This window comes from Toxotes jaculatrix, chromosome 20 (genome assembly GCF_017976425.1).
Source record: "Toxotes jaculatrix isolate fToxJac2 chromosome 20, fToxJac2.pri, whole genome shotgun sequence".
NCBI lineage: Eukaryota > Metazoa > Chordata > Actinopteri > Toxotidae > Toxotes > Toxotes jaculatrix.
The window spans coordinates 2,235,517-2,262,771 of record NC_054413.1 but is presented as its reverse complement, the minus strand read 5'-3'; the positions used below and the strand labels follow the sequence as shown (position 1 = coordinate 2,262,771).

Here is a 27,255-nt window from a genome sequence, read left to right as displayed (position 1 = left end):
AAGAGGCCAAGTCAGCTTCATGTGCATCACCCATATGTCATAAAGATACATAATGGTACATGAGCTGCGTTTCTAGCACACAAGGTACTCGACTGTGTTCTTAAACCACATTCCTTTGTGATCTTAAGCAGCAGCGGCCCTGAGGAGGGAAAAATACATAATGCATCCTTGTGGTAGCTAAGCCTGTTCTACAAAGTCAGACAAAGTCCCTGAACATCAGTGAACACTCATGCAACAACAACAATTCCCTCTGGACAGTCACTGGCCTTCAGACTAAGGAGAGGGAGCAAAGAAACAACAGCAAAAGTCACCAAGTCTTTTATTTGTTCTCTTTGTTTCTTGTAGTGATCGTGGTGCTGTTTGCTGCCCTGAGGAGACAGAGGAAGAAGGAGCCTCTGATCATCTCCAAAGAGGATGTCAGAGACAACGTTGTCAGCTACAACGATGAAGGGGGCGGAGAGGAGGACACTCAGGCGTTTGATATCGGCACGCTGCGCAACCCAGAGGCCATCGAGGAGAGCAAGCAGCGGCGGGACATCGTCCCGGAGACCTTCTACCCTCCGGTCCGACGGCCTGTGCTGCCACCAACCCGGGACAATAACGGGGACGTGAGAGACTTCATCAACCAGAGGCTCCAGGACAACGACAGCGATCCGACGGCGCCGCCTTACGACTCCCTGGCCACCTACGCCTACGAGGGGAACGGCTCCGTAGCTGAGTCCCTCAGCTCACTCGAGTCGGCGACCACCGAGGGCGACCAGGACTACAACTACCTGAGCGAGTGGGGACCCCGGTTTAAGAAACTGGCGGACATGTACGGGGGCGACGACAGCGACAGGGATTCCTAACGAGAGCCTGGCACACAGAAGGGGAGAGAAATGTGAGGCGAAACACATGTTGAAAACTTTGAGCCCATTCTGGTGCATGTGTGGCGAGAGAAATGGCGCAAGGACCGAGAAACGAGCACCGTCCGTCCAAGTGCTCTTTCACCGCCATCGATCACCATTCAGCTGTCCCTCCGGTGACCAGACGTAGGCTTTGTGTGTCCAGTCAGTGTTAGTTGCGTCTTTGCGAGGGCACAGTGAAAAGAGACTTTGTGTCAAGACTTTTTTTTGTGTGTATATGGGGTGTACATGAGGCCCAAATATATCTATACCGATAATTTTCTTTTTCGTTTGTTTTTCCAAAGCTGCCTGTGATGGACACGTTCAACAAGCAGTTTTGTAAACCAACAGATATGCCTATGTATTTTTCAGTGTTTCTGGGACAAAAACATGCTGCATATTGTGAGTTCTATCTTAGCTTGTGTACGTACGGTAATAATGATACAATACGCTGTACAGTTGTTTTTCTTTTTTTGTTTTCTTTTCTAGGGATTTCTATTGTCCAATTAACCCGTGCCCCTTTCAGTGACGGCTGCCTGACATTAGCCGCTTATCTACAGCTGTGCTTGAGCCACAAGTGCCAGACAATACTGTTACTGTCATTTCTAATGATAGAATGAGAAATCTGAATACACACTGGTCTGGAGAGGTATACAACATCAGAATTTGTGTTAGTTGTGGCACACTGCTGTTGACAAGTGGCTAATGTTCTTCAGAGCTTACATGAGGCTGTGGTAAAGGAACTGTGAGATTTAGGGCCACAACAAACACCCGCAGACACACTAGTTTGTCATTTTTGCAGTATCTGATTTTCACCTCCACACAGCGTTTAGCATTTTGCTGTGCGGCGAGCCGAAATACCAAATATTTCCTCACTGAGCTGAATGTCGTCACAACCATTTTCTCTGTGCAGCCGACTCTTTGGCTGAAAAATGAAGTACAACACGGAACAGTGTTATTTTCTATGCTACGCTGATAAAAAATCCACCCATCTTAACCTGTGCCAGGCCCAGAAAAGAGGAAAATACTGGTCTCGTTGGACTTTTTGCTCATCTCAACAACAGAAACATCTCATGGACAGTTACCATTAAAATTTATATTATTTTCTTGCCCTAAATGTTTTTTTTTTTTTTTATTTCTTCAGGTGATTAACAAACATGTGAGTGTTTGAATTAAAGTACTGAGCGAGAACAATGCGTTTGCTGATTGGAATATTTTTAAAAAATTCTACGTGTGTTTAAACATGGACTCCGTGCATTTGTAAAGCTTTTAAACTTCATGTGACGAAGTTTCAAAATCCATGATATGAATCAGAAGAGTTGCCTTAAATTATAAAAACATACTACAGCCCAGATTCTTTGATTTCACAAGGTAAAGAATTTCATCTAAATGTATCATGACTTACAGAATTAACAATAAAACTAAACTAAAAGTTTTTCTTGCTTTTAAGATAAAATCTGTATTTGTTTTATCAAGTTATGCACTGAAAAGGGCTCTGTCCTGCGCAGTCGAATGTATAATAATGTAACGTAACACTACAGTAATAGAAATGTGCCAAAAAGCAAAGAACACCAGTATTTTCCTTTGATAAAGGAGTACTATTACTGTACTCTGGTCCCTGCCCTTCATTACATGTACTGTATGTAGTGTTGAACATGAAGCCGGTCCAAGTGTTCAGGCTTTACTCAACTGATTTCCTGTGGGACGAACGGCCTTTTCCATAAAGATGCTTACCAAGGGGCGCCCGACCTTTGAGCTGTGTGGAATAAGGCTCTTAAACCCAGAGGTGTGTCCTCGGCTCAGAGAGAAGGTCAAGACATTATCCTGCAGCAAGAAAACACAACACGCTTTAGTTTTAACTGTGATTTGGAAAAACAGGTGGCAGAAAAGTGAAAATGATCCTAACTATGGATAAACAGCTCTGAAATAAAGCGGGCCGGCTGAACTGGGAGGGCAGAGCGATATCAACAAGAAAAAACAGGCCAGCTAAAACAAGCTCTGCCCTCACTTTAGCAAAAGGCCAACCTGTGAAGAGGCTGACATTTATCAGACATTTGAAACAGTAATAACAAAACACAATGGCATAATTGCTATAGTGCTACTTTTTTCCTTTCTGTCCTCTGAATCAGGCCTGACATCGACAACACTGCAGCACATTAAACAACCCCAATTGATAACACAGTGGGTGGAAAATTCTTTATGCTCGGTTATTGTATACACATGTTCTCTTTTTTGCCCTCTTGTTTTGTTTATTAGCTTGTTGCTGGAGCTCCCATTGTGTAAGTGGCCATTTCAGACTGCGGCAATGTTGCTATGATAAGCATTTAATGGGTTTAAAAACCCTTCACTCTAAGAAAACTGCTTTTCTGCCTCAAGGTACAATGTGAGGTCTCAAATGGAAATCAGCATGACAGCAGCACTCACCAAAAGCATTTTTCCTTCAGTCTTCACTATTTTCTGTCTTCATACAGGATGTCGGCATATTGTCATTACGAAGACGTGCTTGTGTTTTCCTGTGAAGAGTATAATTGCCTCTGAGCATTGGCTCCATGCTCAGCTCAGATAACAGAGGAATGTTCCACATCGTAACGTACCGCCACGCCACCTCTCTGGGTTTGTTTTTTTTTTTTTTTAAGTTGAGACAAGTAGATGGTGACACTGATGTCCTCTTCTTTCTCCAGATACAATAGATCTGTGGTTGTTGATGTGTAGACGCGGTCGGCCTCGGGGCTCACCTCTGCTACGGTATATTATGTTGGTGACAATGTGATTGAGCAGTCGAGTTTTGTCATTGTAGAAACAATTTGAGAGGTTGTGGTAGTGTAAGGGGCCCTACACCATTGGCCGTTCATCGATCTGCTTTGTAAAACGTGATATTTTGTACTGAATATTTATATGACACAATTAAATATCTTTAAAATCAGCCTCTCTGTTTTCTCCGTGAGGTTTTCTTCCGAATTAACGCCGAACGGTTCGTCATTTGACAGGTTTATGTTCTTGCGTGCTCACTCCTGTGGACTCCTCCTCCTCCTTTCTCCTCTAGTTATGCAGGAAATTTAACTTTTATCTGAAGGATGTGGAAGCAGCCACAGGCTAGCAGGCAAGAAATTTACCATCCTCACAGGTGTGTATATATTATCTAGAATAAATCTCAGGATAAAAGACTCTACATGTCAGATAGTTATTAATATGACGGCTGTTGTTAAATAGCTGGATTCAGAGGCTACTCGGCTGAGGAAATTGTTAATTAGACAATCTATAATTAAGATCTGTTCGGCAGCCAATCAGATTTGGAGAAAGGGAGTTGGGGGGGGGGGAAATCACATTTTGATTATTAGAGGATGAGTGGCAGATGTGAGACAGATGGTGACATTGTAGTGACTGAATATAATCGACTCAACCCTCTCTGTGGTTTAAGCCTCTCAGATGAGCGCGGGGCGGCTAAGCACTGCAGTAAATGAAAGAAATCTGATTTTCGACTGATTAAAACAGAATCTCAAACTTTATTTACAGTATTGGATAGTTTAACATTTCATTTTCCATTTAATATCATGTTCTGTCTTTTTTTTTTTTTTTTTCGTTTGGCATCTATCAGTAACATCGTGAGCTCCTGCTGTGGGGTTTTTTGGATTTGAAAGTTAGTCATCAGATCAATATTTAAAGTCTGGGCAACAAACACAAACATAAGGCAACCTGAGGCCACCTCTGGCAGTGCTACAGTACTAAACAGCATAAAACATAACATCTTGCTTCATTTCTAATTCTGTTTGCCTTCTATCCCACTTTAACTTTGAAAACAGTGGCAATAAAAATGGATTTCACTCTAAATCATGGAGAATAAATCCTCACCTGTGTCCCACTGAGGTTTAAGTAGAACTTGGGGAACAGTCAGTCATCCTCTCTAAACTACACAAGTCCATGATCAACCAGTGGCACCTCCATTTCGCCAGGACGGCTGCCACATTTGCAGCAAGGGTTCCTTGTTGCTGACGGGGGCCCTGATTGGCCCCTCCAACAGAAAAAAAGGTCACTTCCTGCATTCCTCCACCTCGTCAGTCTCCTTCTCCTGCCGCTCCCGCTCTCGTCTCATCTCCTTCAGCTCCTGTCTGTATTTCCGCTCGATGAAGCGCTTCTGATGAGCCATCTGTGGGAAGTTATCTGGTACAGGGAGAGGCAGAGCGGGAAACAGAGAGAAGTCAACCAAGGAGAACAGATAAAGAAAGAGACACAGAGGCAGGGGTGTGAAGAGACAAGGTCAGTTTCCAACTGGGTGAGGACAGCAATTTAAGGCTCAAATTGCACCAACTATAGTTTTCATAGCAAGTGTCAGGCTGTCACTTTGGTCAAATGAGCGGCGAAAATGTTGCAGGCATTGAGGTTAAATTGCCCTCATGTTGTTACTTCATTAATAATGATGAAGTAACAAGAAATTAGACAGGCCCTGTTTGGTTTCAGCACGACGACTCTGAGATCTGATAACACGATTGCAAGTGAACATTTCGAAATGAGATCTGTAATAAGATGGTGCAGCGTGACAGCAGGAAAAAAGAAAACAAAAACAGATACGAGCTGATAGGACGGCGACGTACAGGGAGCAGGCTGAATTACACAGGAAGCTGTTTCTGCTGCAGTTGGAGCACAGATGAGCTTTAAAAGTTGCTGTGAAAACCAGGCAACCATGTTGCTGAGTGCCAGACCTCTTTTATAGCTGACAAATTCTACTACTTGGCTTTCAACCAGTGAACCGTAGAAAAACATGAATGTAGCATTGGCTACATCAGCCATCAGTTTCTAAACAGGAGTTTTCAAGCCCCAGTTTGGCTTCGGTACTCACTGCCAACTTGGCTGCAGCGACACAACCCAAACTTTGGCAAATATGGACGGAGCCTGGGTGGATATGATGAGGGTTGAGAAAGTCGCAACCAGAGCCACTGAACCTAATAGGTTAAGACTCCTGTCAATCAAGGAAACAAGACTCTGAAACACACCTAAACTTTTTAAAGTGTATTTGAAAATCTCAAATTAGTTTATTTGATCACCATTTTTTTCTGCTTACTTCTGTAAATCAATTAATCAGCTGGTGTTAACTGCAACTATCGACAACCAGAGCTGCAACCCGGAGATATTTAATTCACAATGACAAAGAGAATAAAGCAGAAAATCCTTTCCTCTTAGAACCTGGTGGCAGAACACGTACATTTCTGGCATCAGAGCAATTAACTGACTCTAAAAGCAGCTACTGCTGATCAAATAATCGGATGATAGTTTCAGATCTAGTTAAAACATTTGAGAACGTCCAAATCACAGAGGAGCCCTTTATGACAGTGGGAGCTCAGTTCAACCAAGTGACCCATCAGGAAACACTCTTTGTAATTTGGATATTCATAGCTTAGGCAATTTTCCATTAAGTGTTTACATCACTGGGTCTACCCACTGCACACTTCAATTTAAAACAGCATGCATGACAGCTGCCCAGTGGTTTGTGTCAGCTCGCCGAGACACAGATCTGACTGTGCATTTTTCCCAGTCACTGACCATTACCATGCCAGCTCCCACCAATTAGCCTTTAAATACTTTTTAAAACACAAGTTTTAAAGTCAATCTTTGACAGAGAACACGGAGGAACCTGAATAAAAAAACATTCAGCTTCTAACAGTTCTCATTCAGGCCTCTCTGTTAGGGGTTTATTACAGTGCACTTTGGAAGTGTTTGAACAGTTACTCATCTTTTATTATGTTGGCTCCGTACTTCAGCACGTTGGGTTTGAAATAAGAGATAAAAACTCTGACTTTCAGCTTCACTCTGACAGCAGAGGGATTGTAGACCTTTTTATACTCAGTCCTCAGATTAAAAGGATCAAAAGAAGTTGAGTTTAAACATAAACTCACACATGCTCGTCATATTTATACATGTAATTGGTTGTAAACGTCTGCTGAAAGCCCACAGACCTCAGCAGACACCTGAGTCTTCCCTGGTAAAGCTGTGCCAGTTGTTGCTGTTGTTTCGTAGACTTTTAGTCTTCAGACTCGTCTGAAATGAGTAATACTCCAACTTTAACAGTGAAGAACATGCTGCAACTACAAGGTCATAAAAAAAATCCTTCTTTTCTTTTGGGCTGTACTTTAGAGATCACTTTCCTGCTGCATTGTCCCAGCTGTGCGTGAAAAGGTCGACAACCTCTACGCTGTTCGCCCAGTAAGCTTAAAGCCGAGTCAGCACTTTATCATCTCACATTGTTTGTCTTATTTCAAATCCAGTGTGCCGCAGTACGGAGCCAAAACAACAGAAAACATGTCGCTGTCTCAATACTTAGGGCCTTTGCTGTATCATGGGCAGATAGTGTATATTATCCTCCGATAAATGGGAAAATTTAATTATTACTATTGTCCAGACAGTGGACTCGCAGCTGATAATATTGCGCCTTAGGGTTTGAGCCAACTACTTAACTATCTGGCGTAGATATTGTGTTTTCTGGAAACTGCTGCAGACCCATATCCATGGTCGGAGAAACACACCGCGGGAGCTGAAATATTAACACGGCTCTCACATGTTGGATCGACACATTACCCATCTGGATTTTGTTTAACCCCCTCTCTGGTGCCGATAAGCACTTAGTTAGCAAATCAGTCGTTTGAAAACACATCACTCCAACGGTTTATTTAAAGAAGGCCTCATCTAATGTGCAGTAAAAAGCACAGTCATAAACATTTGTTTGTTTTTTTTCCTGTTAAATGTAGCGCTTAAACAATTACTTGATTAACTGACTGACAGAATGTTTAAGAATTAATTTAGAATTTAAATCATTTAGCGAGTTAAACATGTGAGAAATTCTCTATTTCCAGCTTCTTAAAGGTGAAGATTTCACTTTTGATCATTTCAAATAAATGCCTTTATTGTTTAGACTGTTGGTCAGACAAAAGACGCATTTTAAAGATGTCACCATGAGCTCCAGGAGGCTGTGAGGTATTTTTCACTATGTTCTGCCATTTTATCAGGTCAACAGCATTTGGCCTCCGCCTGGGCCAAAGAACAATACATTCTTCACCTGACCGTCAGGAGGAATTGGCCATGAGCATCTAAAGGCCATGCGGTGCTTTGGTTTTCTGCAACCAGTTCTTGTAATCAGAATTCAAGGAGCTCCCGCCATGAATGAAACACTGGCAGAGACTGCAATTCACATAACATACGTGTTTGACTTGTGAATAGAAGGGGAGAATGCATTCTTTCTCTTGCAACACTTTAATTCGTCATTATGGCAACAGAGAGGAAAAGCGCACGATAACGGCAATATCCTATTAAAAAGGAGACGGATCAAATAAAAAAAATAAAAAAAAATCCCGAGGAAAAAAAATACGCTGAGAAAAAAAAAAAATCATTCAGAGGGAAATTTGAGACGCACACACTCACGCATGGACACGCACAGAAACACACAATCAATTTCAATATGCTTTCAGTGAGTAAGCAACACTTGGTGAGCCTCGGAGAGAAAACTACATATTGCAGTTAAAATATGGAAATCACCAGCATTTTTCCCTGGGAGATGACTTGAGAATAACCCACTCGAGAGGAAAAAAAAAAAAAAGAGCAGGCGCCAAAGAATGGGGTTGCTAAAGAATACACAAGGCTTTTCATTTCAGTCTGCGTTGGGCATCGCTAAGACATATTGAGAATTCTCAGCCGTCCGGCGTTCTGGAGAAAAGCACCTCTGAGCAGCGGTGCACTCTGCATACCGATCACCTTTGTTTAAGGTGTTAACGCACTTAGCTCAGCTCAGGTCTTTTGTTTATCGACAATGCAGTAATTCCTCTCAAGGTCAGAGATTCCAGTCTTGAGATTCGCCGTGCAGCTGCTTCTGGAGCGGCGCTGGTAGCTGGGGCCTCTGCAACAACGCAGCCTGTTGTGTCCGCCCGCCGACAGCAGCGCTGAGATGCGCGCTCGCCCGGCGGCTGGATGCGGAATCTGTGATGAGGGATCAGCTCCTCTTTTAAGGGCACGAGAACATACAGTGTCCTTTCACTATTCAGCCTAAGCTCGGGCTGTGAGAAGACTCCACAATAGACTGCGCCGGCTGAGTCTATCACCTAGAGCTCGCGCGCACCACATCAGTCAACAAGCCAATAGTGCGCCTGTACAGCAGCACTGATGAAGGGATTTCCCTGCCATGCCAAAGGGCAAACAAAAGACTCAAGTCAGTGAATAGAGATCCTGCATACTGTACTTTGCTTTGCTTCTATCCATCCAATGCTTTTATCCAGAGATTAAGGGGTTTAAAGAAAGCTGAGGAAAGAATGTAGTTCCCTTCCAGCTACTAGCCAGATCGGGGCTCCTTCTCTTATTCAACAGATATTGCATTGTTTGAGAAACAAGCAGCTTCGAGGAAGCTGAATAAAAAAAAAAAACCAGGATGGGGAGGGGGCCGAGTCTTGGAGAGAGACCGGAGACTTTAAACAGAGACAGTTCTATCTGTAAGGATGAATGAGAAATGGTTAAGCCATTTCCATGTATATTTGATGTCGCCTCAGACCCAACGGCGCATGTTGCACGGAGCCTCAGGGCCTGAGAAACTCTGCCCTGCCGACTCCTTCCTTCCGTCGATTCTGTTCGCCTACCTGGCTGCTCTCAGCTCGATTTGTTTGCACTCATGTTTCTCCCAGTCTGGGCCTTGGTTAACATTTAATTCTGCCTTGACAGATACAGGCAGGAGACTGTCAAAACGTGGGCCATCAAATAATGAAATGTGAATCAGCTGAGCCACCAGCGGATCGGCTACAGACAGCACACACACCAAATATTGGGCCCCGGTTTCTTTAATGAGCTCTGAGCTGTCTGACTGAACACAGCCATGTCTCTCACCTCTCTGACACCGCTGGAGCCGTGGATTCTGTCAGCCAGGAAAAGCTCTGTAGCAGAAACAAAAAGTTCAGTCCTGCTCAAAGTGATCCTGATGCTGGAGGAGGCCTTAAATAAAACATGGAAATGAATCCTGACACGTTGCGGGGAGGTGTTTTCGATCCAAGAGAAACACAAGGTAGGGCTGTTGTACAAGAGGAGTAATGGTGTAGCCAATGCTGCAGTGAGGGGCCAACAAGACAATCGATGACGAATTACATGACACCGGGGCTAATGTCCTTGATTAGTCTTGCTATGCGAACAAATGAAGCGAGGCCCTTGACAATCACATCAGAGACAATGCGGCTCCAATAGGAGTTGATGCATCAGGCGGTTCTGCAGCAGATGAGCTCGAGTCTCATTATAAAAGCTCACGGTCAGGAGACACGCACATCCTTCAAAGGCGCGTTTGAACTGCGCTGACTGACCTTGCATATTCATCTCAACAAGAAGATGTTCCAACAATAGAATAACAGAACACGAGTGTTACGGTGAGACTTCCCACACCAAAGCCATTCATTTAGACTCGACTCGTGAATTCTGAAAATTAAAAAATGATCCGCCGGCTATACCTCGTAAAAAAAAAAAACACACATGGTCTCTAAATAATGAGCACAAGCTGTAAATGATGAACAGTGGAACAGATCTAACCAAGCACAACCAAAAAATTCACAGGTGGGCATTTTTCAGCCAGGTGCAACCACATTAGGGCAACAACTAGGGATTATTTTCAATACTGATTCGTATTTGTTGATAAGATTATTTATCGATTGATCCACAATCATTGGCAGAAACCGAGCTGAGGTCTTTCAATTGCATGTTTTTGTCTGATCAACAGTCCAAAAAATAAAGACAGTTTTTAAATCAGTTATCAACATTAGTTTGATCGTAGCACTGGTGACCATTTAAACTGAGCAGCCTGTCTGTAAATTAATTAGAACAATGTAAAAACTCACTTCCGGAGCACAGGGTGAAAGATGAGAGTTCATCAAGCTGAGGGGTGAGTTGTAAATTGGAGGGTTTAAGTTAAGTGACAAGACAAAGTCACATGAAGCCCTCGAACTGGAAGTGTTTCGCACCAAAGGCAGGAAGACTTGAAGAGATGATTTTAAATTAACTGACCTTTTAAAAGGCATTGCTAATCTAGTCACATGAAACAGCAATTTATGAGGGGGGAAATGTTCATTTACTAGCAATGAGCATCTATCAATCATGGTGACAGAGGTGTACACTGGGGAGAGGAAATGGGAGGAATTAAGGGAGAGTGTGTGCACTGAACTACTCCCCCTGATAAGGAGGGAGGGAGGCGAGGGAGAGGGGGAGCCAGAAGCAGACAGACAGAGGGACTCAGATCAGTTTCAAACAGAAAGGCCCAAACATTAATGTTTCATACAAAAGCTAAAGTTTGGCCACACAAACAGTATCAATCACAAGTAGCCGGAGGCCTAATTTAGGAGCCAAATGAAATCAAAGTCTGACCTTCCTGCCCTCTGCAAGTTCCACAGGTCTGTTCCAACAAAGCCATTTGTGTTCACCTCCAGCTAATTAGTTGAGTAATGAACAAACTGTACATTTGATTAATGCGGTCGTCACAGGGACAGCGGCTGAGTTCAGTCCAAGAATTACTCTTGAGCACATACCAAAACTCTTCACACACTCACGGTAATGTATGATATTATGCATCCACATACATATGCAGAGTATAAGAGGCAAATGGGTGTTGATGGAAACGTCTCGCGGATGTGTCTCTGAGAGCCCTGTAACTGTATTTTTACTTGGCAGTGAATGAGACGTTGTAAATGCCTAAAAATCACTATCTATTTTCCTTAAGTGGTGGTTGATGACAAGATGAAAAACAGCCAAGGAGTGAAGCAGCACATAGGGGACGCATCAGCTGCACTCCTTCAAATCTGAAGAGGAGCGCGGAGCACGAGAGAGTTGCTCGGAGTGCGAAGCCTCACGCTCGTTGTCTACAAAACGGCTCGAAAACACAACACAAAAAAAAAAAAACAACAAACTTTGCATGGCCCTCAACATAAACTTCCTGCGGTCCTCCGGGATGATCGACATGGTCGAGGATGCTTAGCTTCCCCCGTCCATGTTTTATTGGTTCTCCATCTCTGGCTAGGCCCCATGCCTGTGCTCTGGGCTAGCACTTCAAACAGCCTAATGTCCTATATGTCCCAGCCAACCGGCTGGTCAGGCCACAGCTCTCCGCCAGCCATCTTGCATACTGTACAGCCAAGGCTAATATTCAACACTGAGGCAAAGCGTGTGAAAGGCTTAAAGTGTGAAAATGTGTGTGTGTGTGTGAAGGGGGAGGGGGGGGGGGGTACGTGTTGCCAAACAACTCACATTTTTCGAGTGCATCCATCGCAGCTCCCATTTCCGCCTGTTGGATGCTAGATTAGAAATATTTTTTAAAAAGGAGACAGAGAGGGAGAGAGAAAGAGGGAGAAAAGGTCTTTAGCATATTCAAAATGTCCCTTTTCTGAAATTCTGTCAAAAAAAACCAGACCCAATATTGAGAGGATTATCAAAAGTGCTTTTTATTTGTTTTGAAAGAGCCCTTTTGCCAAACAATCCCAGGTAACACAGTGCACACATTTCAAAAAGGTAAGCCTATTGGCGGCTCTGTGCCGGGCACTGTTTACGGTTGCAATTCACAGTCCCTCCGTATACATTATGTGCTGTGTGATCATAGCCCAGCAGCGGAGGTGGCTGGGAGCTTAAGTCATGTAAATACAAAAACAGTAAGCTGTCAAAGATCCTATGGGAGGGACAAACTTATCGCCAGCTTAGAGCAAGAGAGAGCGCTTTCAAGTAGGGGGCCGTGGAGGGGATTTCCACATGTGGAAGGGGGGCGGCGAGAGATGTTTGATGGATTTAGGTTTCATTTCTCGCAGGCTCAGCTGCAGCTTTATCGTCAACCCCTCCAACCCTGAAAAGGCCTTCGTGCGGAGATTCACTTTCTTTACTTTACAAAAGCGTCAATGTGCGAGCGCACACAAAGGTGCACAGTTTAACACAAAAAACACACACACATCCCCGTCCTGCTGTGAACACAGTATCCCAGGTAGACTAAATGCAGCCCCAGATGCAGTGTCGCCTCATCACAGACTCTTCTTCTGCACAAAGTGATATTTCCATAACACAATTTACGTCAAATCAATAATGAATCGATTCATTTTCATTCTGCATAATGTCTCTCCCGATAGAATAGGCCAACAAGAGCTTAATTGCTATAATAAACACCATCAATAAAGCGCAGCCATTATTTCTCGAGCCCATTAGCGGTGCATTGAGAGGGAGAGCGCCTTGTCCTGTTGTGTCTTATTATATTGCAGTGTCTTACTCACCTTGGGCCTTTGCCACAGCCGATTCGCTCCCCTTTGAAATACACAGCGACGGTGTAGGTGCGGGCGTGCGAGGGCCCCACTGTCTGCAGGGTCCTGCAAATTCAAACACACAACGAGAGAGAGGAGGGTAGAGTTGAGAAATAATAATAATAGTACCCAGGAGAAAGGCGCAAGGACACTCAGGGACATTGTTCTTCAGAGAAATAACATTAAAAAGGGAGGTTAAAAAAAAAAGCTTTCAATTGGAACAAATATAATTCATTTCAAGCAGCGGGTTGAGAGGAGGGGAATAGCGCTTTGATTCACTAGTGTGCTCTGAGAGCGCGCAGAAGCAATCTGAGGGACATATAAACAACTTTTAAAGCCTCCCCAACTCCCCACACCCATCATCTTCAGATACCCGAGATCTGTGTTTGGTTTATAAAAAAAAAAATAAAAAAAATTACATGTTGAGAGAGGCACTGAAATAAAAGAATGACAATAGTCTTTGAAAGACCCCCGAGCTTTCGGTGCGCTAAAAGGGTAAACAATGAAAAAAGCTAAAGAGGCACCAAGAAATCTATGAGAAGGATGATAAGAGAATATCACTCAGCTAATTTACAGATGTGCCTCATTTAAAAGGGGGGAAAAAAAAAATCAAGCTGTCAATTTTGTCACATTTCTGCAGGGACATATGTACAAGACAGCAGACAAAACTTGGGAGATGTTTGAAATGTTAACATTAGCATAAACATCTCAGACCCAAGCTGTGAGTCACCTAAATTATTCACGGACAATTTACTTATTTCAGGAGAGCAATCCATTTTTAATGCAATGTGGTCACTTATGACACTTTATCAATAATTCAGCCCCCTTTCTCACTTACAAATGAATAAGCACATAGCATGTGCGGAGCAAATAAGACTCCTGTGCGCGACGTTCTAGCCAAATCTCAACAGGGAGAGAGTGTCACTTGGAATTATCACGCTGCTAAAATAACACAAAACGAGACGGAAAAAAAAAGGAAATCTGTGAGGCTGTTGGGAAGTTGTCAACTTCAAGGCCGAACACAGATGGAAGTGTGCGAGGGAGAAGAAGAAGAGCACCACAGAGGGTCTGTCGGGGGCTTCAGCTCACGCTAAAAGCAGCTACTCACTGACTCAGGCCTTTCTCTGCACAATGTTAAAGCGCGTATGTGTCTGCTCCCCGGTGTGTCCCGCCCAGACGAGATGTACAGTAAAGTGATGGCGCTGGGGTTGAGGTGTGGATCTGTCATCAGCCAGACACATTCACCAGGGAACCTTTAGCAGGGGGCTTGGTGCATTAACTCCTTTCCTTTCCCCCCTTTCCGTGTCCTTTCCTGCCCTCCCTCGGTCATTCAGTCTCTTTCCGTCTGACTCACACTCTCGTCTCACCCTGTGTGGTTTTTTTTTTTTTCCCCAATGCTTCACACTTGTAAACAAATTCAGACAACCCCTTAAAGACAGGCTGACACCTGACACCAGCAACTGCTGTATGAAATTCTATAAAAGGTCTCTGATTCTGGCTTATCGACCAGCAGGGGTCAGGTCATCTGATGAGGAGGTTAAAGAAGTCTTCAAGATTATCGGCTGCTCCTGTGCATTCTCAGCGAGCGGTAATTATACTCGAGGGTGTGGCAAAAGCCTCAGATTTATCTGCGGCTAGCTCTACGCCAGCCTGGGTCTATTCTTGTGTACGTTTGTGTCTGCGCTGTAATGTTGAAATTCAAGTCACCCAGGAGCTCTATTGGCTTCTTGTTCACGTTCTTGTGGGCAACAGAGTTGGAGGGAAGTGTTGATTGTAGTGTCAGAGTTGTGCTGTGTCAAAAATCACCATCCGTCTGGGTGATAGACGGAATAATAAACAGAGGAGAGCTGAAAAGACATTCAAATAAACGCGAGGAAGAGAGAGAGAAAGAAAGAGAGAGAGGGGTGAAGAGGGAACTGATTATATGCTGAATTGTGGAGCTGTACATAAAACTGCTCCGTCTCCAATCGCCCTTGCGCGTTGAGCCGATCCCCCTTTTTTCTATCAGAGAAAACACAGTTTGTCAGTTTCCATGGTGACAAACGCTGCTTCGTGGCGGCTCTCAAAAGCATTCTGTCAAATGACACTTGCTCCTTGACCTTTTGTCAAATAAGAGGTCTCTTTGGGCGTGTTTATTTATCAAAACAACAGAGACCTTTACACAGCTATTCACAATGTCCAGGGACCAATAACAAGGAGAAAAGTCCTGTGAATGATGTTTGTGCCATTTCAGTTCTCTGAATGTGCACCACGGCCCATGTGACACCTGACTGAACCCGTCTCAGCGGTGGACTTTTGAGTCATGCTGAAGAACATTTTTTGCTTGTGTTTACAGTCTACACATGCACGAGTGTATGTACATATTTAGATCCCATCAGGATACCAGTCTCAGATTTTTCGAGATAAAACTAGTAAAAAAAAAAAAAAAAAAAAAAGAAAGAATCATCCACATCACAGGGTAGCAGCTAGTGTCAGTCTGCCTCTCAGTGCTTTCTGGGGTCTTACTTGTACAGCGGGATATCAGGCTCCTTGCCCTCGGTCCTCAGGGTCAGACAGCACTGCTGCAGCTGAGACTTTGGGTCATTCCAGTCCTGGTTCAGAATGAACTCCTGCAACACACACACACACCGAACACAGCACACATGTGATCAAAATACTTATTTCTTAAACTTCGCTCACAGAACCAGAAACACGAGAAATAAAAATCCGCTGCAGTTACAAATTCTCTCTCTCTCCCTTCGTCACTCGTGCTTTTATTTCATTCTTGCCATGACCATCTCCACCCCCCCTCCCTTTTGCACTCACTTATTTGCTCTCTCTTTGACTGGCTCTCCATCTGTGCCTTCACGGTGAGTACAAATCACAGGCTACTTAAGACAAAAGCCAATCCCCGGCCAGAAATAAAGAGCGTCTGGGAGTCTCCCAGGTGTGCAGCCCTGATACATTTCTCTTATCCAAGGGGGACTTCTAAAAGCCCTTCCATTAACAGGGAAGCAGCCTTGTCATAAAAAGGCAGACTTTGAATCCAGAACTGTCTGCTCCTATTAATTTTCTACAAAGAGTGCTTCTGCTTCTGTTGCTCGCGCTCCCCTACTCTCTCGCTTTACTGCCCCCCCAACCCCTCCATCTCTGCTGTTCTTGCTTCCGCGCTTTACTTCCCTTTTTCTCCTTCCCACTTTTCCTCTCTCTGGGGGGCATCCACACTCCTTTTGCCTAAAGCAGAGAAATTTGGCTGTTTTGAAAAGAGCGCAGCATATATAGCCCAGCCCCAGTACAAGCCATTTCAAGTGCACAGATGCACTGACACTCAAGTAAACCCCTCTATATGCGTAATCACAGTGCAGCAAAAAATGCGAACATAAGGAGTGGAGCGTTTATGTCCCTGGTTTTGCCTCTCTATTTCCATCCAAATTGGATGAAGCAGCACAGTGTGCAACGCTGTGGTTTCCAGAAGGCTATGTAAGGAGACGTGCTGGCTGTTTCACAACTTTTCTCTTGGAAGTGGAAATGAGGTGCTCTCTTGCAGCGACCATGACGCAAAGCTCAGCTCCTCCAGAGCTGGGGATTCTCCCTGGAGAGGCACACCAAGACAGCAATTAGCATGGCATATCAGACCACTGCAGCAGCTTCACAAGGAGAGGTCCACGCTATGTGGATACTCGTACATGAGCATGTGTGTGTGCATGCCCATTTAGGTACGAGAGTGTATGCGGCAGTTTGTGTCTTCTACCACAGCAGCTGTATTAATGGGAAAATAGCAGCTTTAAGGCTCTTCTGTATAAATCTGAACAATCCAATGGTGCTTGAGAGTAAAATGCCCGTCCTTCCTCACTCACATCTGGCCATGGACGTCTTGATAGAAGCTTGCTCAATCTATCCAACTCCTGGAGCACTCCAGAAGTGGAGGCCATCAACAGCCCATGCACTTCCCGGATCAATCGAAAAACACTGACGACTAAAGTCAACAACCCAATAAATGCGTCCCGGCACTGTTGCGATTCCCATTAAAGATGACTAAAATAGCAGTTCGAGCCGCCATTGTGAGAGGCATTCAAGAGCTAAGCACCACTTCAGGCCTTGTGTCGATGCTAGCCACATTAGGATACAGCCATTAGCTCCCTTCTCATCACGTCCCCGGTTCTCCCTCTGAGTTGCCCGGCTCAGCGGCTCATTGATCAGGTGCAAGCGGTGAACAGTTATCAATAGGAACTCACCTTGAGCCGGGGGAAGAAGCAGACGTTCATGAAGGTGTGCACATATTCCAGATCTTTGTCAATGTAGAGCGCTGCGATGAAAGCTGCAGAGAGAAAAAGAAAGAAAGAAAAAATAAATAAACCAGTGAAAAATGGTAGCTGATGTGTGGCTTCTTTTTCTGCTCTGCTAAACAGTTGGTTCCATTCCTGCTGAAGCAAACAAAACATTAACAAAGACCAGAGGACAAACCTCAGCTGTGGCCCTCCACAGCGAGTGATGTGACTGTTAATGTAAACAATTGGAAAAGATGGCTCTGTAGTTGCCTGCTTTTTTTTCCCATCAAACAGGAAATTGGTATAGCAAGGGCCACACAGAGTTCACAGAAACATCTATATAAGATAAAACTGCATGTGAAGCTGAACTGAGAGTAACTGGACCTAAGTGGACTGAAAAAGATTGGAAATGTAAGCGGTAGGTGCTCGGTGTCATCTTCATCTCATGGATTTCCTTTTGTTTTCCTCCTCCATTAGCTGCCACTGCGTTCACTCATCTCCCTGAATAAGACAGCGGGACATGAGAGAGGAATAATAGGTAATATTTCAGGAGGCCAGTGAGGGCCCGCTGTAGCTGCAGGGCAAGACTGTTCATATGCGGAAGCGCTGCGCTCATTTCCAGTGCTGACCGTCGTCCCCTTCCTGTGTCATCAACTGTGCTCTGGCCTGAACTTCGAGGGATAATTTGAAAGGCAAATGATATGAAGCTCTGTGTTGTCTTTTATCCTTGTGTGTGTGTGTGCGTTTGCGAATGCATGTGTGATTCATACATTAAGGACTCCTATTGAATGCTGACCTGGAACACATAAACGCTTTTTTCTTCCTTTGTCTTTCCCATTTTTTCCACCTTCTTTTCTTTTTTTTTTACAATCTAGAGAAGCTCAGTTCCCTTCGTATTACAGTCGTGGTCGCTGCTAGCTCCCTCTTTTGGCCTAACGTGGACTGCAGCTGGCCTCCTCTGACGCATGAGCTCATTCCAATTAGGCCCAAACACCCTTGCTCTCTCCAAACCTGACTCCCCCGTGTGTTCCTCCGTTCATTTAGAGGGGTCACCACATTCTCTGCTGGTATTAATTTGGACATGCACATACCCTAAACCTTTGCTATACTTTCCCCAGACTGCCTGGCTTTGGAACCAGGAAAATGTGCAGTAAAGTTTAAATCCAAAGAACCATGCATTTATTTGATGTATCTCACGCCCATATGCATGAATTAATAAAGCAGGAACTTACCATCTATTCTACATTTGGGGATTTGGGGATTTGGGTACATTATGTATTCATATTGAAACAGTAGGCTATGTAATAAAACTCAAAATGTGAACAAGAAAGTTGTCTGTCACTTAGCCCACCCAATGTTTATTGAAGCTGATACTGATATCAAGATATTCCCTGAGAAAAATGTATGATACGTGCTCATGAACATGGAGACAACTGGTCAGTATGTTGGACTTTCCTTTGTAACTGTCAAATTACAAAAGCATTGGAACTGTGACCACGATAAACAACGCCAACGACGCCAAAGGCCTGGCTGATTTATCTGTCTAGTTATCGTATCCATGGCACTGGCTGTTCCCTGGTTAAGCTGGAGAGTTCCACAGTTTGCAGTGAAAGGCCATGAATTTCTTTTTCCGCGTGTCGGTGGAAGAGATTCACCAGGACCAACTGACAAACCAGTAAGAGTAGCACCAGAGCTTATCTCGAAACTACCTGGAGGAGCTGTACGTGAGGACGAAAACGTCTGAATCGGTTGGACCAGATGTTAAACGGACTATACTCTTATTCATTTTCTTTATTTCCACTTAGTTAACCATTAACTTAGTTAACCATCTTACTGAACATACAGTGGATGTGTTTTCAGCTGGAATTTTCTGATGATCTTACTGATCAGGCACTAACTTCCAGGACAACTGCCCACTCTTATTGGTATAACATCCAGAAAGCAACAAAGCCTTTAGGTCTATCTAATGCAGGGTGGGCAAAAGCAGCCAGTGAACAGTGCAGATGATTTTCTCTTTAGCTGCCAAATGTGACTCTTCCACCATCCATTTATTTTACAAAGCATACTTTGAATGTCTTATTCTGGTAAAAAAAAAAAAAAAACTCTATTAAGTAAGTAAGATTGTTAGCTGTGCGATACTGTGGAAGCTGTACCTGGTCTAAAAAAAAAAAAAAAAAAAAAAAAAAAGAAAAGAAAAGAAAAGAAAAATCACCACTAACTCCACTCAGACTAAGCACATTGGGAGAACCTTCCAGTGTTTTCAGCAGAGAAGTGGACTGTGTTTGACATCTAACACAAAGGGAACAAAGAAATCAATAAGAGTACTTCATGATGGCATCGTAAACTGTACATTCTGGAGAGACATACCAAAAAAAGGTTGAGTAGGGGCCTATAAGGGTTTTATAGATAAAAAAAAAGAACTGTGAACATACATTCCAACAAGTCAGCCAGAGTCTTGGTCCTCAGCGCGACCGGTCGTTTGGTTTTGTCGTTGGTGATGGCGAACTCCTGCATGCCCAGCTCCTCCGCCACTTTGGCCTGTGTGCGGTTGTTGACCAGCGAACTGCGGAGCAACTATGGACAAACACAGAGAATCCCATTTTTATGTCCATCTGTCAGAAATGCACCCAAGGCTTGAACGTGCAGCCACACAAAGAACTTCACGCAGAAGCACGCTTACATGGAAACACACAGAAGTACACAAAAACATCAAAATAAACCCCACATGGAATAATTCATCAAAGACAGAAATGGTAATGCAGAGTAAATGTTTTAGGGAGATTGCACGTTGCTCTGTTAAATATTACATTGAGACTTGGAGCTGAGCGGATGACAACATGTTAGAATGGGTGAGGTACATTTACGACTCTAAAAGGAAAAAACACAAACATGTTAAATATAGCTACAAGATGTGGAAAAGAGCAAATGGAATGCAATATGACTGTCTGACTCTGTCTTGCTGTGATGTGCCCTCCTTAACAGTACACACACGCAATCACAATCAGAGCCACACTGGAACACAAACGCACACTAGTTGAATGAGCACTTTTTCCCCCCGATTTGAAATCCATTTCAGATGTACCCCATTTTGACTCTTGGGCATAGGCACTGCCGAAGCTTTCAGTCTCTCAACAAAGGCTGGGTGGAAGCTTTTATACAACTAGCATCATAGTTTCCATCTATAAGGAATATCCACGAATAAGCATCTGACTGCAGAGGTTCCTATTCAGTTTTAGACCAGTTCAATCCCTCAAGTCTTGCGCAGTCCGTCTTCTAAGGAGAAATGCTGATGCTCGAATGAAAAGAAGGAACTGTAACGCCGTTTGACGCTGTCAGAAAATTGACTTGCATGTTCAAAGCGTGATCATTTGCTTTGTACCTGTGTTACGTGAAAGTTAGCACAAACACACACACGCACGCGCGTGCAACTTTATTTTTCAGACACTTGACAGCTCCGGGTAAAAATGCGCCAACAAAGATGTGTTATAGAAAACCACTGAACAATTTTGTCTCATGACAATGCCCATCACAAGGAGTACAGTAAACATACAGGCGCGGTGTGGGGTGAGCTGTGGAAGAGAGTTATTTTGTGCAAACAAGAAAAAGAAGAAGGGGGTGAGTACCTGGCTGGCACTTGGAGATTCAAAGATTGATGGGAAAGAAGGAAGGGGGAAAATCATCCTCACACACAAAACACAAAAGCTCAGCTGTAACTTCATTTCATGTAAACTTGTGTAAGAAGCAGCGAGCAGCCGTTTCAGGCAACTTCAGACAGCAGAGGCACGAACACAGACTGAAGACACAGGTGCAAAGATGCAGATGTAGATGTAAAAACTAAATGCCTGCGGGCAGCAGCAAAGCTTTTTAGGAGTGTGTGCGTGTGTGTGATGACATATGATTCAAGTGATTTGATCTTACTGTTAAATGTCCTTCATGGTGGTCAGGGAAGTGGATGAAAAGGTACTCTGTGGCCACCAGCTGCATGATAGAGTCTCCCAGGAACTCCATCCTCTGATTGTGGCCCCTAGACAAGAGCAAGAAAAGATGGATGGATAAAGCTAAACAGGTAAAAGGACGAGTAAGAAGAAAAATAAAACACAAGGTTACAGATGGATACAGGGGGGAAATGAAATGGTAGGGGTGAGGTGGGAGGGCAGGGGGAAATGGGGTTAAAAAAGAGGGGACTGGGGGGGTTGCACATGAGGTTATTCAGCCACACATCAGCGGCGCATGAAAGGCATCATGCTCTCTCGACAAATCTACCAGGCTTTTAGTCTTTTAACAGAAAGTGAAGTCGGCTGATGTACATTTCATGGGTGGCCTCTGGGAACAGCTGCACTGACAGGCTGTGTGACAACTCGGAGGCTGCCTGAAGTAGCAGCCCTTCTGAAGAGAACGCCAGGCTTTGATTGCAATTCAAATATAAATGGAAAAAATACATGCTTTAAAAACCTCTGGTACACCTGCAGGAGTGCCTGTCAAAATCCTAAGCCCATAAAAGCAGTGAGTGTGAACACAGGTTTGGAGAACAACTTTCAACCTTCGAAAAATTCCTCGAAAAAAAAAACCTAATAATAATGGCATCACTGTGATACTGTACATCAGCTTCCTGCCTCTCTCCCCATCACTGAAAGGCAGGGAGCAAACTGTAACTCCCTGCACAGTGCTAGACGGGGCAGCAGGAGGGGGGGGTGTGCTACTGTGCTGCTGTAATGGTCATTAATTAAACAGAATTATAGATTAGCATTGCAGATGTGGGCTGGTGCTGTGCCAGGCAGGCAGGAAGTGCTGGGTGGGGGGGCGTAAGTGAGCGCCGCACAAGTAGATAGGTATATACAGCAGGGCACAGATCCATCTATAGATACGAGCTTCTCGCAGGAGGACAAAGTCTGAAGATGAGAGAGAAATATGCGGAGGAAGGAGACGAGGAGGAGGCTGACATCAAAGAGAGGAAAAGGTCAAAGTTGACTGTCCGATTCCCGGCGCCTCTGCCTTTTATGATCTGCGGCGAATCTGAGCCAAAGAGATCTGAGTTACAGACCCAGTCAAACAGCAGCTCGAGCGTCTTCAGCAGGGCTGGGACTGTCAATTATTTTGGTTACTCATGATTATATTTTCTGTTGACTAAATGTCTAGTGTGTAAAACACTGAAATCACATTCCCAGCTGCTTGTTTTACCCGACCAACAGTCCAAAACCCAAAGGCATTCAATGCATAACGATGTAAAACTGAGAAAAACGGCAAAGTCTCACATTTGATGAGCCAGAACCAGACGATGCTCCCATGAAGAAACTCTTTCACATCAAATCAAATATCAAAAGTAAATTTTTTCTTTCAGTCAACTAATCGGTTAAAGATGTGAGATTTAATCTTTGGATTCCACAGTGACGTGAGGATTTGATCAAATCATTCAGGAATTCGATTTGATGATACAAATCTCAGAGAGAATTGGAGTCTCTGAAGCAAATCTTCATATCTGAGAACACAGCAGAGCTAATGTTTGGCGTTTTTCCTAATAAATGACAACCAGTTATCACCGTTGTTAGTTCATATCAAATAATCAATTTAGCGACTACAGGTGATGCAGGGACGCAGCATAAATCCCACCTTTCCATTTCACTCCTGCACTGTGAGACCCAGGACTGAGCTTCGTTAGGAGGGAAGGGCCACAGCCTGACACATAGTCGTACATTAAAAATAATCACAGAGCTTCTTAATGAAAAGCCTCTGCCACAACACATGAGAGCGTGAAGGGCTGAAGCTGGGATGACGAGGGGAGAGAGAGAGAGTGATAGAGGAGGGAAATGGAGGCCAGTAAGAGGCTCAGAGAGCTCCCTGTTCATCCACTTCAGCGTTGCACATGCGAGCACGTGAGTCAACAGGTTCGCTGCGGATTTTCTCAAAATCTACCGTTGATGCTGTATGTGGGCTGGGGATGTCAGGGAGCATACGCTGGGTGGAAACAGACCGAGAAGGTGTAGTGTGAGCTAATTTCACGTCCAATAGGAGGAAGAGCGAGAGAGGGAACAGTGGAGTGACAGTGAGAGACGAAAGGAAAAAACAGACGAGATAGAGGGGAAAAAGGAGAGATAGAGCGGGTCAAAGAGGAATGCGTTGCCGTGTGAAGCGGTACAAAGAGCCATCCCTTATTCACTTCAACAGCACGGGCACAATGCTCCAGTAAGGTGAGGGAAATTGAAGTAAAGTGTGGAGCCGAGGTCTTTATTCGCCTTTGACTTTGATCTAAAATACCTTTAACAGCCCCTCTGAAGAGGCGGCGACAGGCTGCCCGCTCCGAAAGAGGGGAGCACTCCATTTTGTAAGGCCATTTTTTTCCTCTCAGCTCTTAGGGAAATTATCTTCTTGTTTCATATGTGCACGCTTATGTATGGTTCAAATGTGTAAACAGCGGCTACTTTGGATGAAATGTTACTGGGAGGGCAAGTGGAGGAGTGATGTTATACTCAGAGGCTCAGTGACTAGGTAATTTTGGCAATAAGGGAAATAATCTCCAGGTAACATATGGTATGAGTATAAACTTTGCCACATGAAAAGATCAATATAAATTCTAAATGGTACTTCAATATAATGAAATCTCAGGGTCTCTTCTTGCAAAATTGCACTAAACCAAAAATGAATTAAGTGAGTTGTTGCTGCAGAGGAAAAACATCGCCATGGATTTAAAGTTTTAGTACGAATCAAATCAAATCTTTATAGACAAGCTGTTTAATCAACTGCCTAATCTTAAAAGTCTGAATTTTCTTCAAACAGTGAAACAGTGATCTGAGCTGTCTCCTTTCTTCGGTCTTGTTTAAATACTGAAACTTATTTTCTGAAAATTCCTGAAATAGATATAAGTATAATTAAAAATGCTGAAATAACCCAACGGCAATTTCTCTAGTTGAGGACTCCTCATCATTAAACATTATTTTCCACCTGAAATAGGCTTCTTCACTTACCAAGTATTTGTTTTCAGAAAAAAAAAAAAACTGCTGCATTTACTGATTTACATACTCATTTTTGCAAGTGAATCAGTTTTTTTTTGTGCTAGCTAAACCCATTTAATAAAATGTAATTGTGTGTGTAAACGTTTCAAATAAATACTGTCATAGTTGCACAGTGAAATGTACTCTGATTCAACAAACAGTGCTGAACGTGGCGAGAGATGGATCCTTTTTCACTCAACAGTGAAATTCTTGCAGAACCCAGCCTTTCTGCTGTGAGAGGAGATAGGAAGCCCGGTGCCTGGGGGCCGCAGCTCTCCATTTCGGCTGTCTGATGGAAGCCTCTGGTCTCCACCGCCTCTCGACAGGGTCAACTCCCATCCGTGCTTCTTGTGCTGTCTCCTTCTAGGTCAGTTTGTCCTCTAGCTTCTGCATAAAGTGATAGGCCGAAGGCCAACCTGGGTCCTGTCTTCTCATCTGCTGTCTACCTTATTGTCTGACCTTACTCTCCATTATCTGACCTCGTTCTTCTCTCCATCATGACAGCGTGACCTAGTTAGGTATAACCTTTGGGCCTCATGGGCAGCCGTTGCTCTGCGCCAGCTTTCAAGTCAGTCGGCTCTATTTAGGTCAACGTGCCTTTGGCCACAAATGAGCTAATGAACATAAATTACCCTGAAAAAATATAAATTCTTCCCGTTTTGCTCCGGGAAGATTAATAACTAAATTCAGTGAAATAAAAAATACATTCGGTTAAACTTCCAGCTCACTGCACATATACTGGTTTAAGCTATCGGACGCGATGCCACCACTGGTATCAACCTTGAGTTGGAAAGTCCTCAAAGCGAAGCTCAGTGGGAGACAAACCTCTGGACCTCTAATCGACTTCACTGACCGTGAGTGGGGAGAGGTTTGACATTTAAGTGATGGATTAGAACATGCACAGCAGTGTACTGCATGTGTGAATGTGTGTACATGACGCACACAGCCACAGACACACACTGACACACAGAATAATGTCCTTGTGGCAAACCTAAGCAAGCAATTACAGACTGCAGCCTGCCAATAAGATATCAGAGGTGTGCTGCCAAGGCTAATTTGCTTTGGCTGTCAAACTCACTATTGTGTTGTGCTGTATAGCTCAAAAGTGAGTTAAGCCTCCATTGCAAATAACCCATAATCTCAAATTGGAGTGAACAGTCTCATTAGTGGAAATGTTTTCATGTGAAAACAGCAATCTCCTCAAACTTGCATTTTTCCATTCATCAGTGCACGAGCGAGGTTACGCTGGAGCTACAGAACGATGACATGTTTGTTACAAACGGACCGAGCCGTTCTCTCTCCGATCAATGCTAAGTCATCTCTGTAGAAGTTTGTAACTTTACTGGCTATCGAACAAGTGCCACAGCCGAGGCTGAGAGGGGGAAACATTTCCGGCATCAGTGCTAAATCACCACAGCATCTCTGTGCTACACTGCAATTAACTGAGAAAAACAGACCAGAAGTAGAATTCATTCATCTCCAAACAGAATACATTGTGGTATTATAAGTGTAACATATGCAGTCTAAATTAAATATGGATCGAATCAGTGGCAACACTGGAATTCACCGACTGGAGTGAAGAATGACAATGAGAGGAAAAATCTGTCAAATAAGAGATGTGAGAAATCTTAAACCTCCTGCCCTGGACAACCCAGTGAATCAAAACCCCATTTCCCATGGGGCAGTGGGGTTATGGCCTCACAGATACAAGTAGACTACAGATATGGGGACTTCAGAGTCCCTCGGGCCTCCCCCTCCCCCTCCCTCTCCCTCTCCCTCTTGCAGCTGTGAAACCCTTGGATTAAGCACATGGCCAAAAAAAAAAAACAGTGAACGAGACCATCTCTTACTAAGGTACTTTAACATGGCATTAAAAACATAAGTTGTCAGACAGGCCGTCTTAGTGACTGCAAGAAAATGTATAAGCTGCAGAGGCCAGACATAATGATGATGTGGGAGGAGGCGGCTGCCACATTCACAACAGGTACAACAATTTAAAATGCTCGACATATGATAAAATTCCCAGCTTCTCAGATCACATTATATATTATAATGCATCATCACCTCTAAAGGGAGAAACAGACAAAGTCTGGCTATTTCTGCAGCATCCTTGCAAATTACATCAGGCCAACTAGTGGCTCACTTTGCATTTTTATTGGCTGTAACTCTATTACCAACAAACAGACTGAGACTTTACTTACAGGGTGAGGTGGTTGAAGCCCACAGTCCTCAAGGTGAAAGCTCTGGCCAGCAGACGCACGTGTGTGAACAAAACTCCGATGGACTCCTCGAAGCTGGTCAGTTTCTGAAGGACTGGAGACGTCTCAATTAGCTGCCTGTCTGTCTGAGGCTCCTGGACCTGGCCAAGGGCGAACAATAGAACAGAGGTGGTTCGGTGAGAAAAATCTGGGTCGGTATGAGGTCTAGTTTCAAGGCGCAGCCAAAATCCAGTTAAAATCAATAGAACTTGACATTTTTGACACCGGCGTCACCACACTTTTGTCTAATGTGGTTTAAGTCTGCTTTCATGGTTTGGGCTGGGTCCTTAGTGCCAGTGAAGGGAAATCTTCATGTTACACGTCATAAGTCTTTAATGATTAGGGAAGAAAATAACTTACTTTTGTATAATTTTATGTAGACATCTTATCTGTATTCAGTGCTATTCTTTTATAATTATATATATCTTGGTCAGTTTTTGTGATTATTTTGGTCTTCGCTTGTTTATATCCCATACTTCCCATACACATCCCATACATAAGTGTGACCACTTCTAGGATCCTTGAACCAGACGCAAAAAAAAACCTGTTCTTGCTCAGTGATGTCGTTCTGTATAAGAGCGTCAGATAAATTCCTTAACTGAGAT

At 43.8% G+C, this 27,255-nt stretch overlaps 2 protein-coding genes across 3 annotated transcripts in view; one reads left to right on the top strand and one right to left on the bottom strand.

Moving 5' to 3' along the window:
- The window catches only part of LOC121200376 (cadherin-6-like), a 79,205-nt gene extending 75,403 nt beyond the window's left edge, over window positions 1-3,802 (top strand). For both annotated transcript variants that reach the window (XM_041065643.1, XM_041065645.1), the window contains one exon: window positions 346-3,802. In XM_041065643.1, the coding sequence (XP_040921577.1) occupies window positions 346-848 (503 nt within the window). In that variant the 3' untranslated portion in view covers window positions 849-3,802. The remainder of the gene's footprint in view (window positions 1-345) is intronic.
- A 560-nt stretch (window positions 3,803-4,362) lies between these two features.
- The window catches only part of drosha (drosha ribonuclease III), a 76,327-nt gene continuing 53,434 nt past the window's right edge, over window positions 4,363-27,255 (bottom strand). The window contains exons 25-32 of the mRNA XM_041065625.1: window positions 26,594-26,751; window positions 21,325-21,430; window positions 19,839-19,980; window positions 17,374-17,456; window positions 15,665-15,768; window positions 13,133-13,225; window positions 12,129-12,175; window positions 4,363-5,042 (exon numbers count right to left, since the gene is read on the bottom strand). Coding sequence (XP_040921559.1) covers window positions 4,912-5,042; window positions 12,129-12,175; window positions 13,133-13,225; window positions 15,665-15,768; window positions 17,374-17,456; window positions 19,839-19,980; window positions 21,325-21,430; window positions 26,594-26,751 — 864 coding nt within the window. The 3' untranslated portion in view covers window positions 4,363-4,911. The remainder of the gene's footprint in view (window positions 5,043-12,128; window positions 12,176-13,132; window positions 13,226-15,664; window positions 15,769-17,373; window positions 17,457-19,838; window positions 19,981-21,324; window positions 21,431-26,593; window positions 26,752-27,255) is intronic.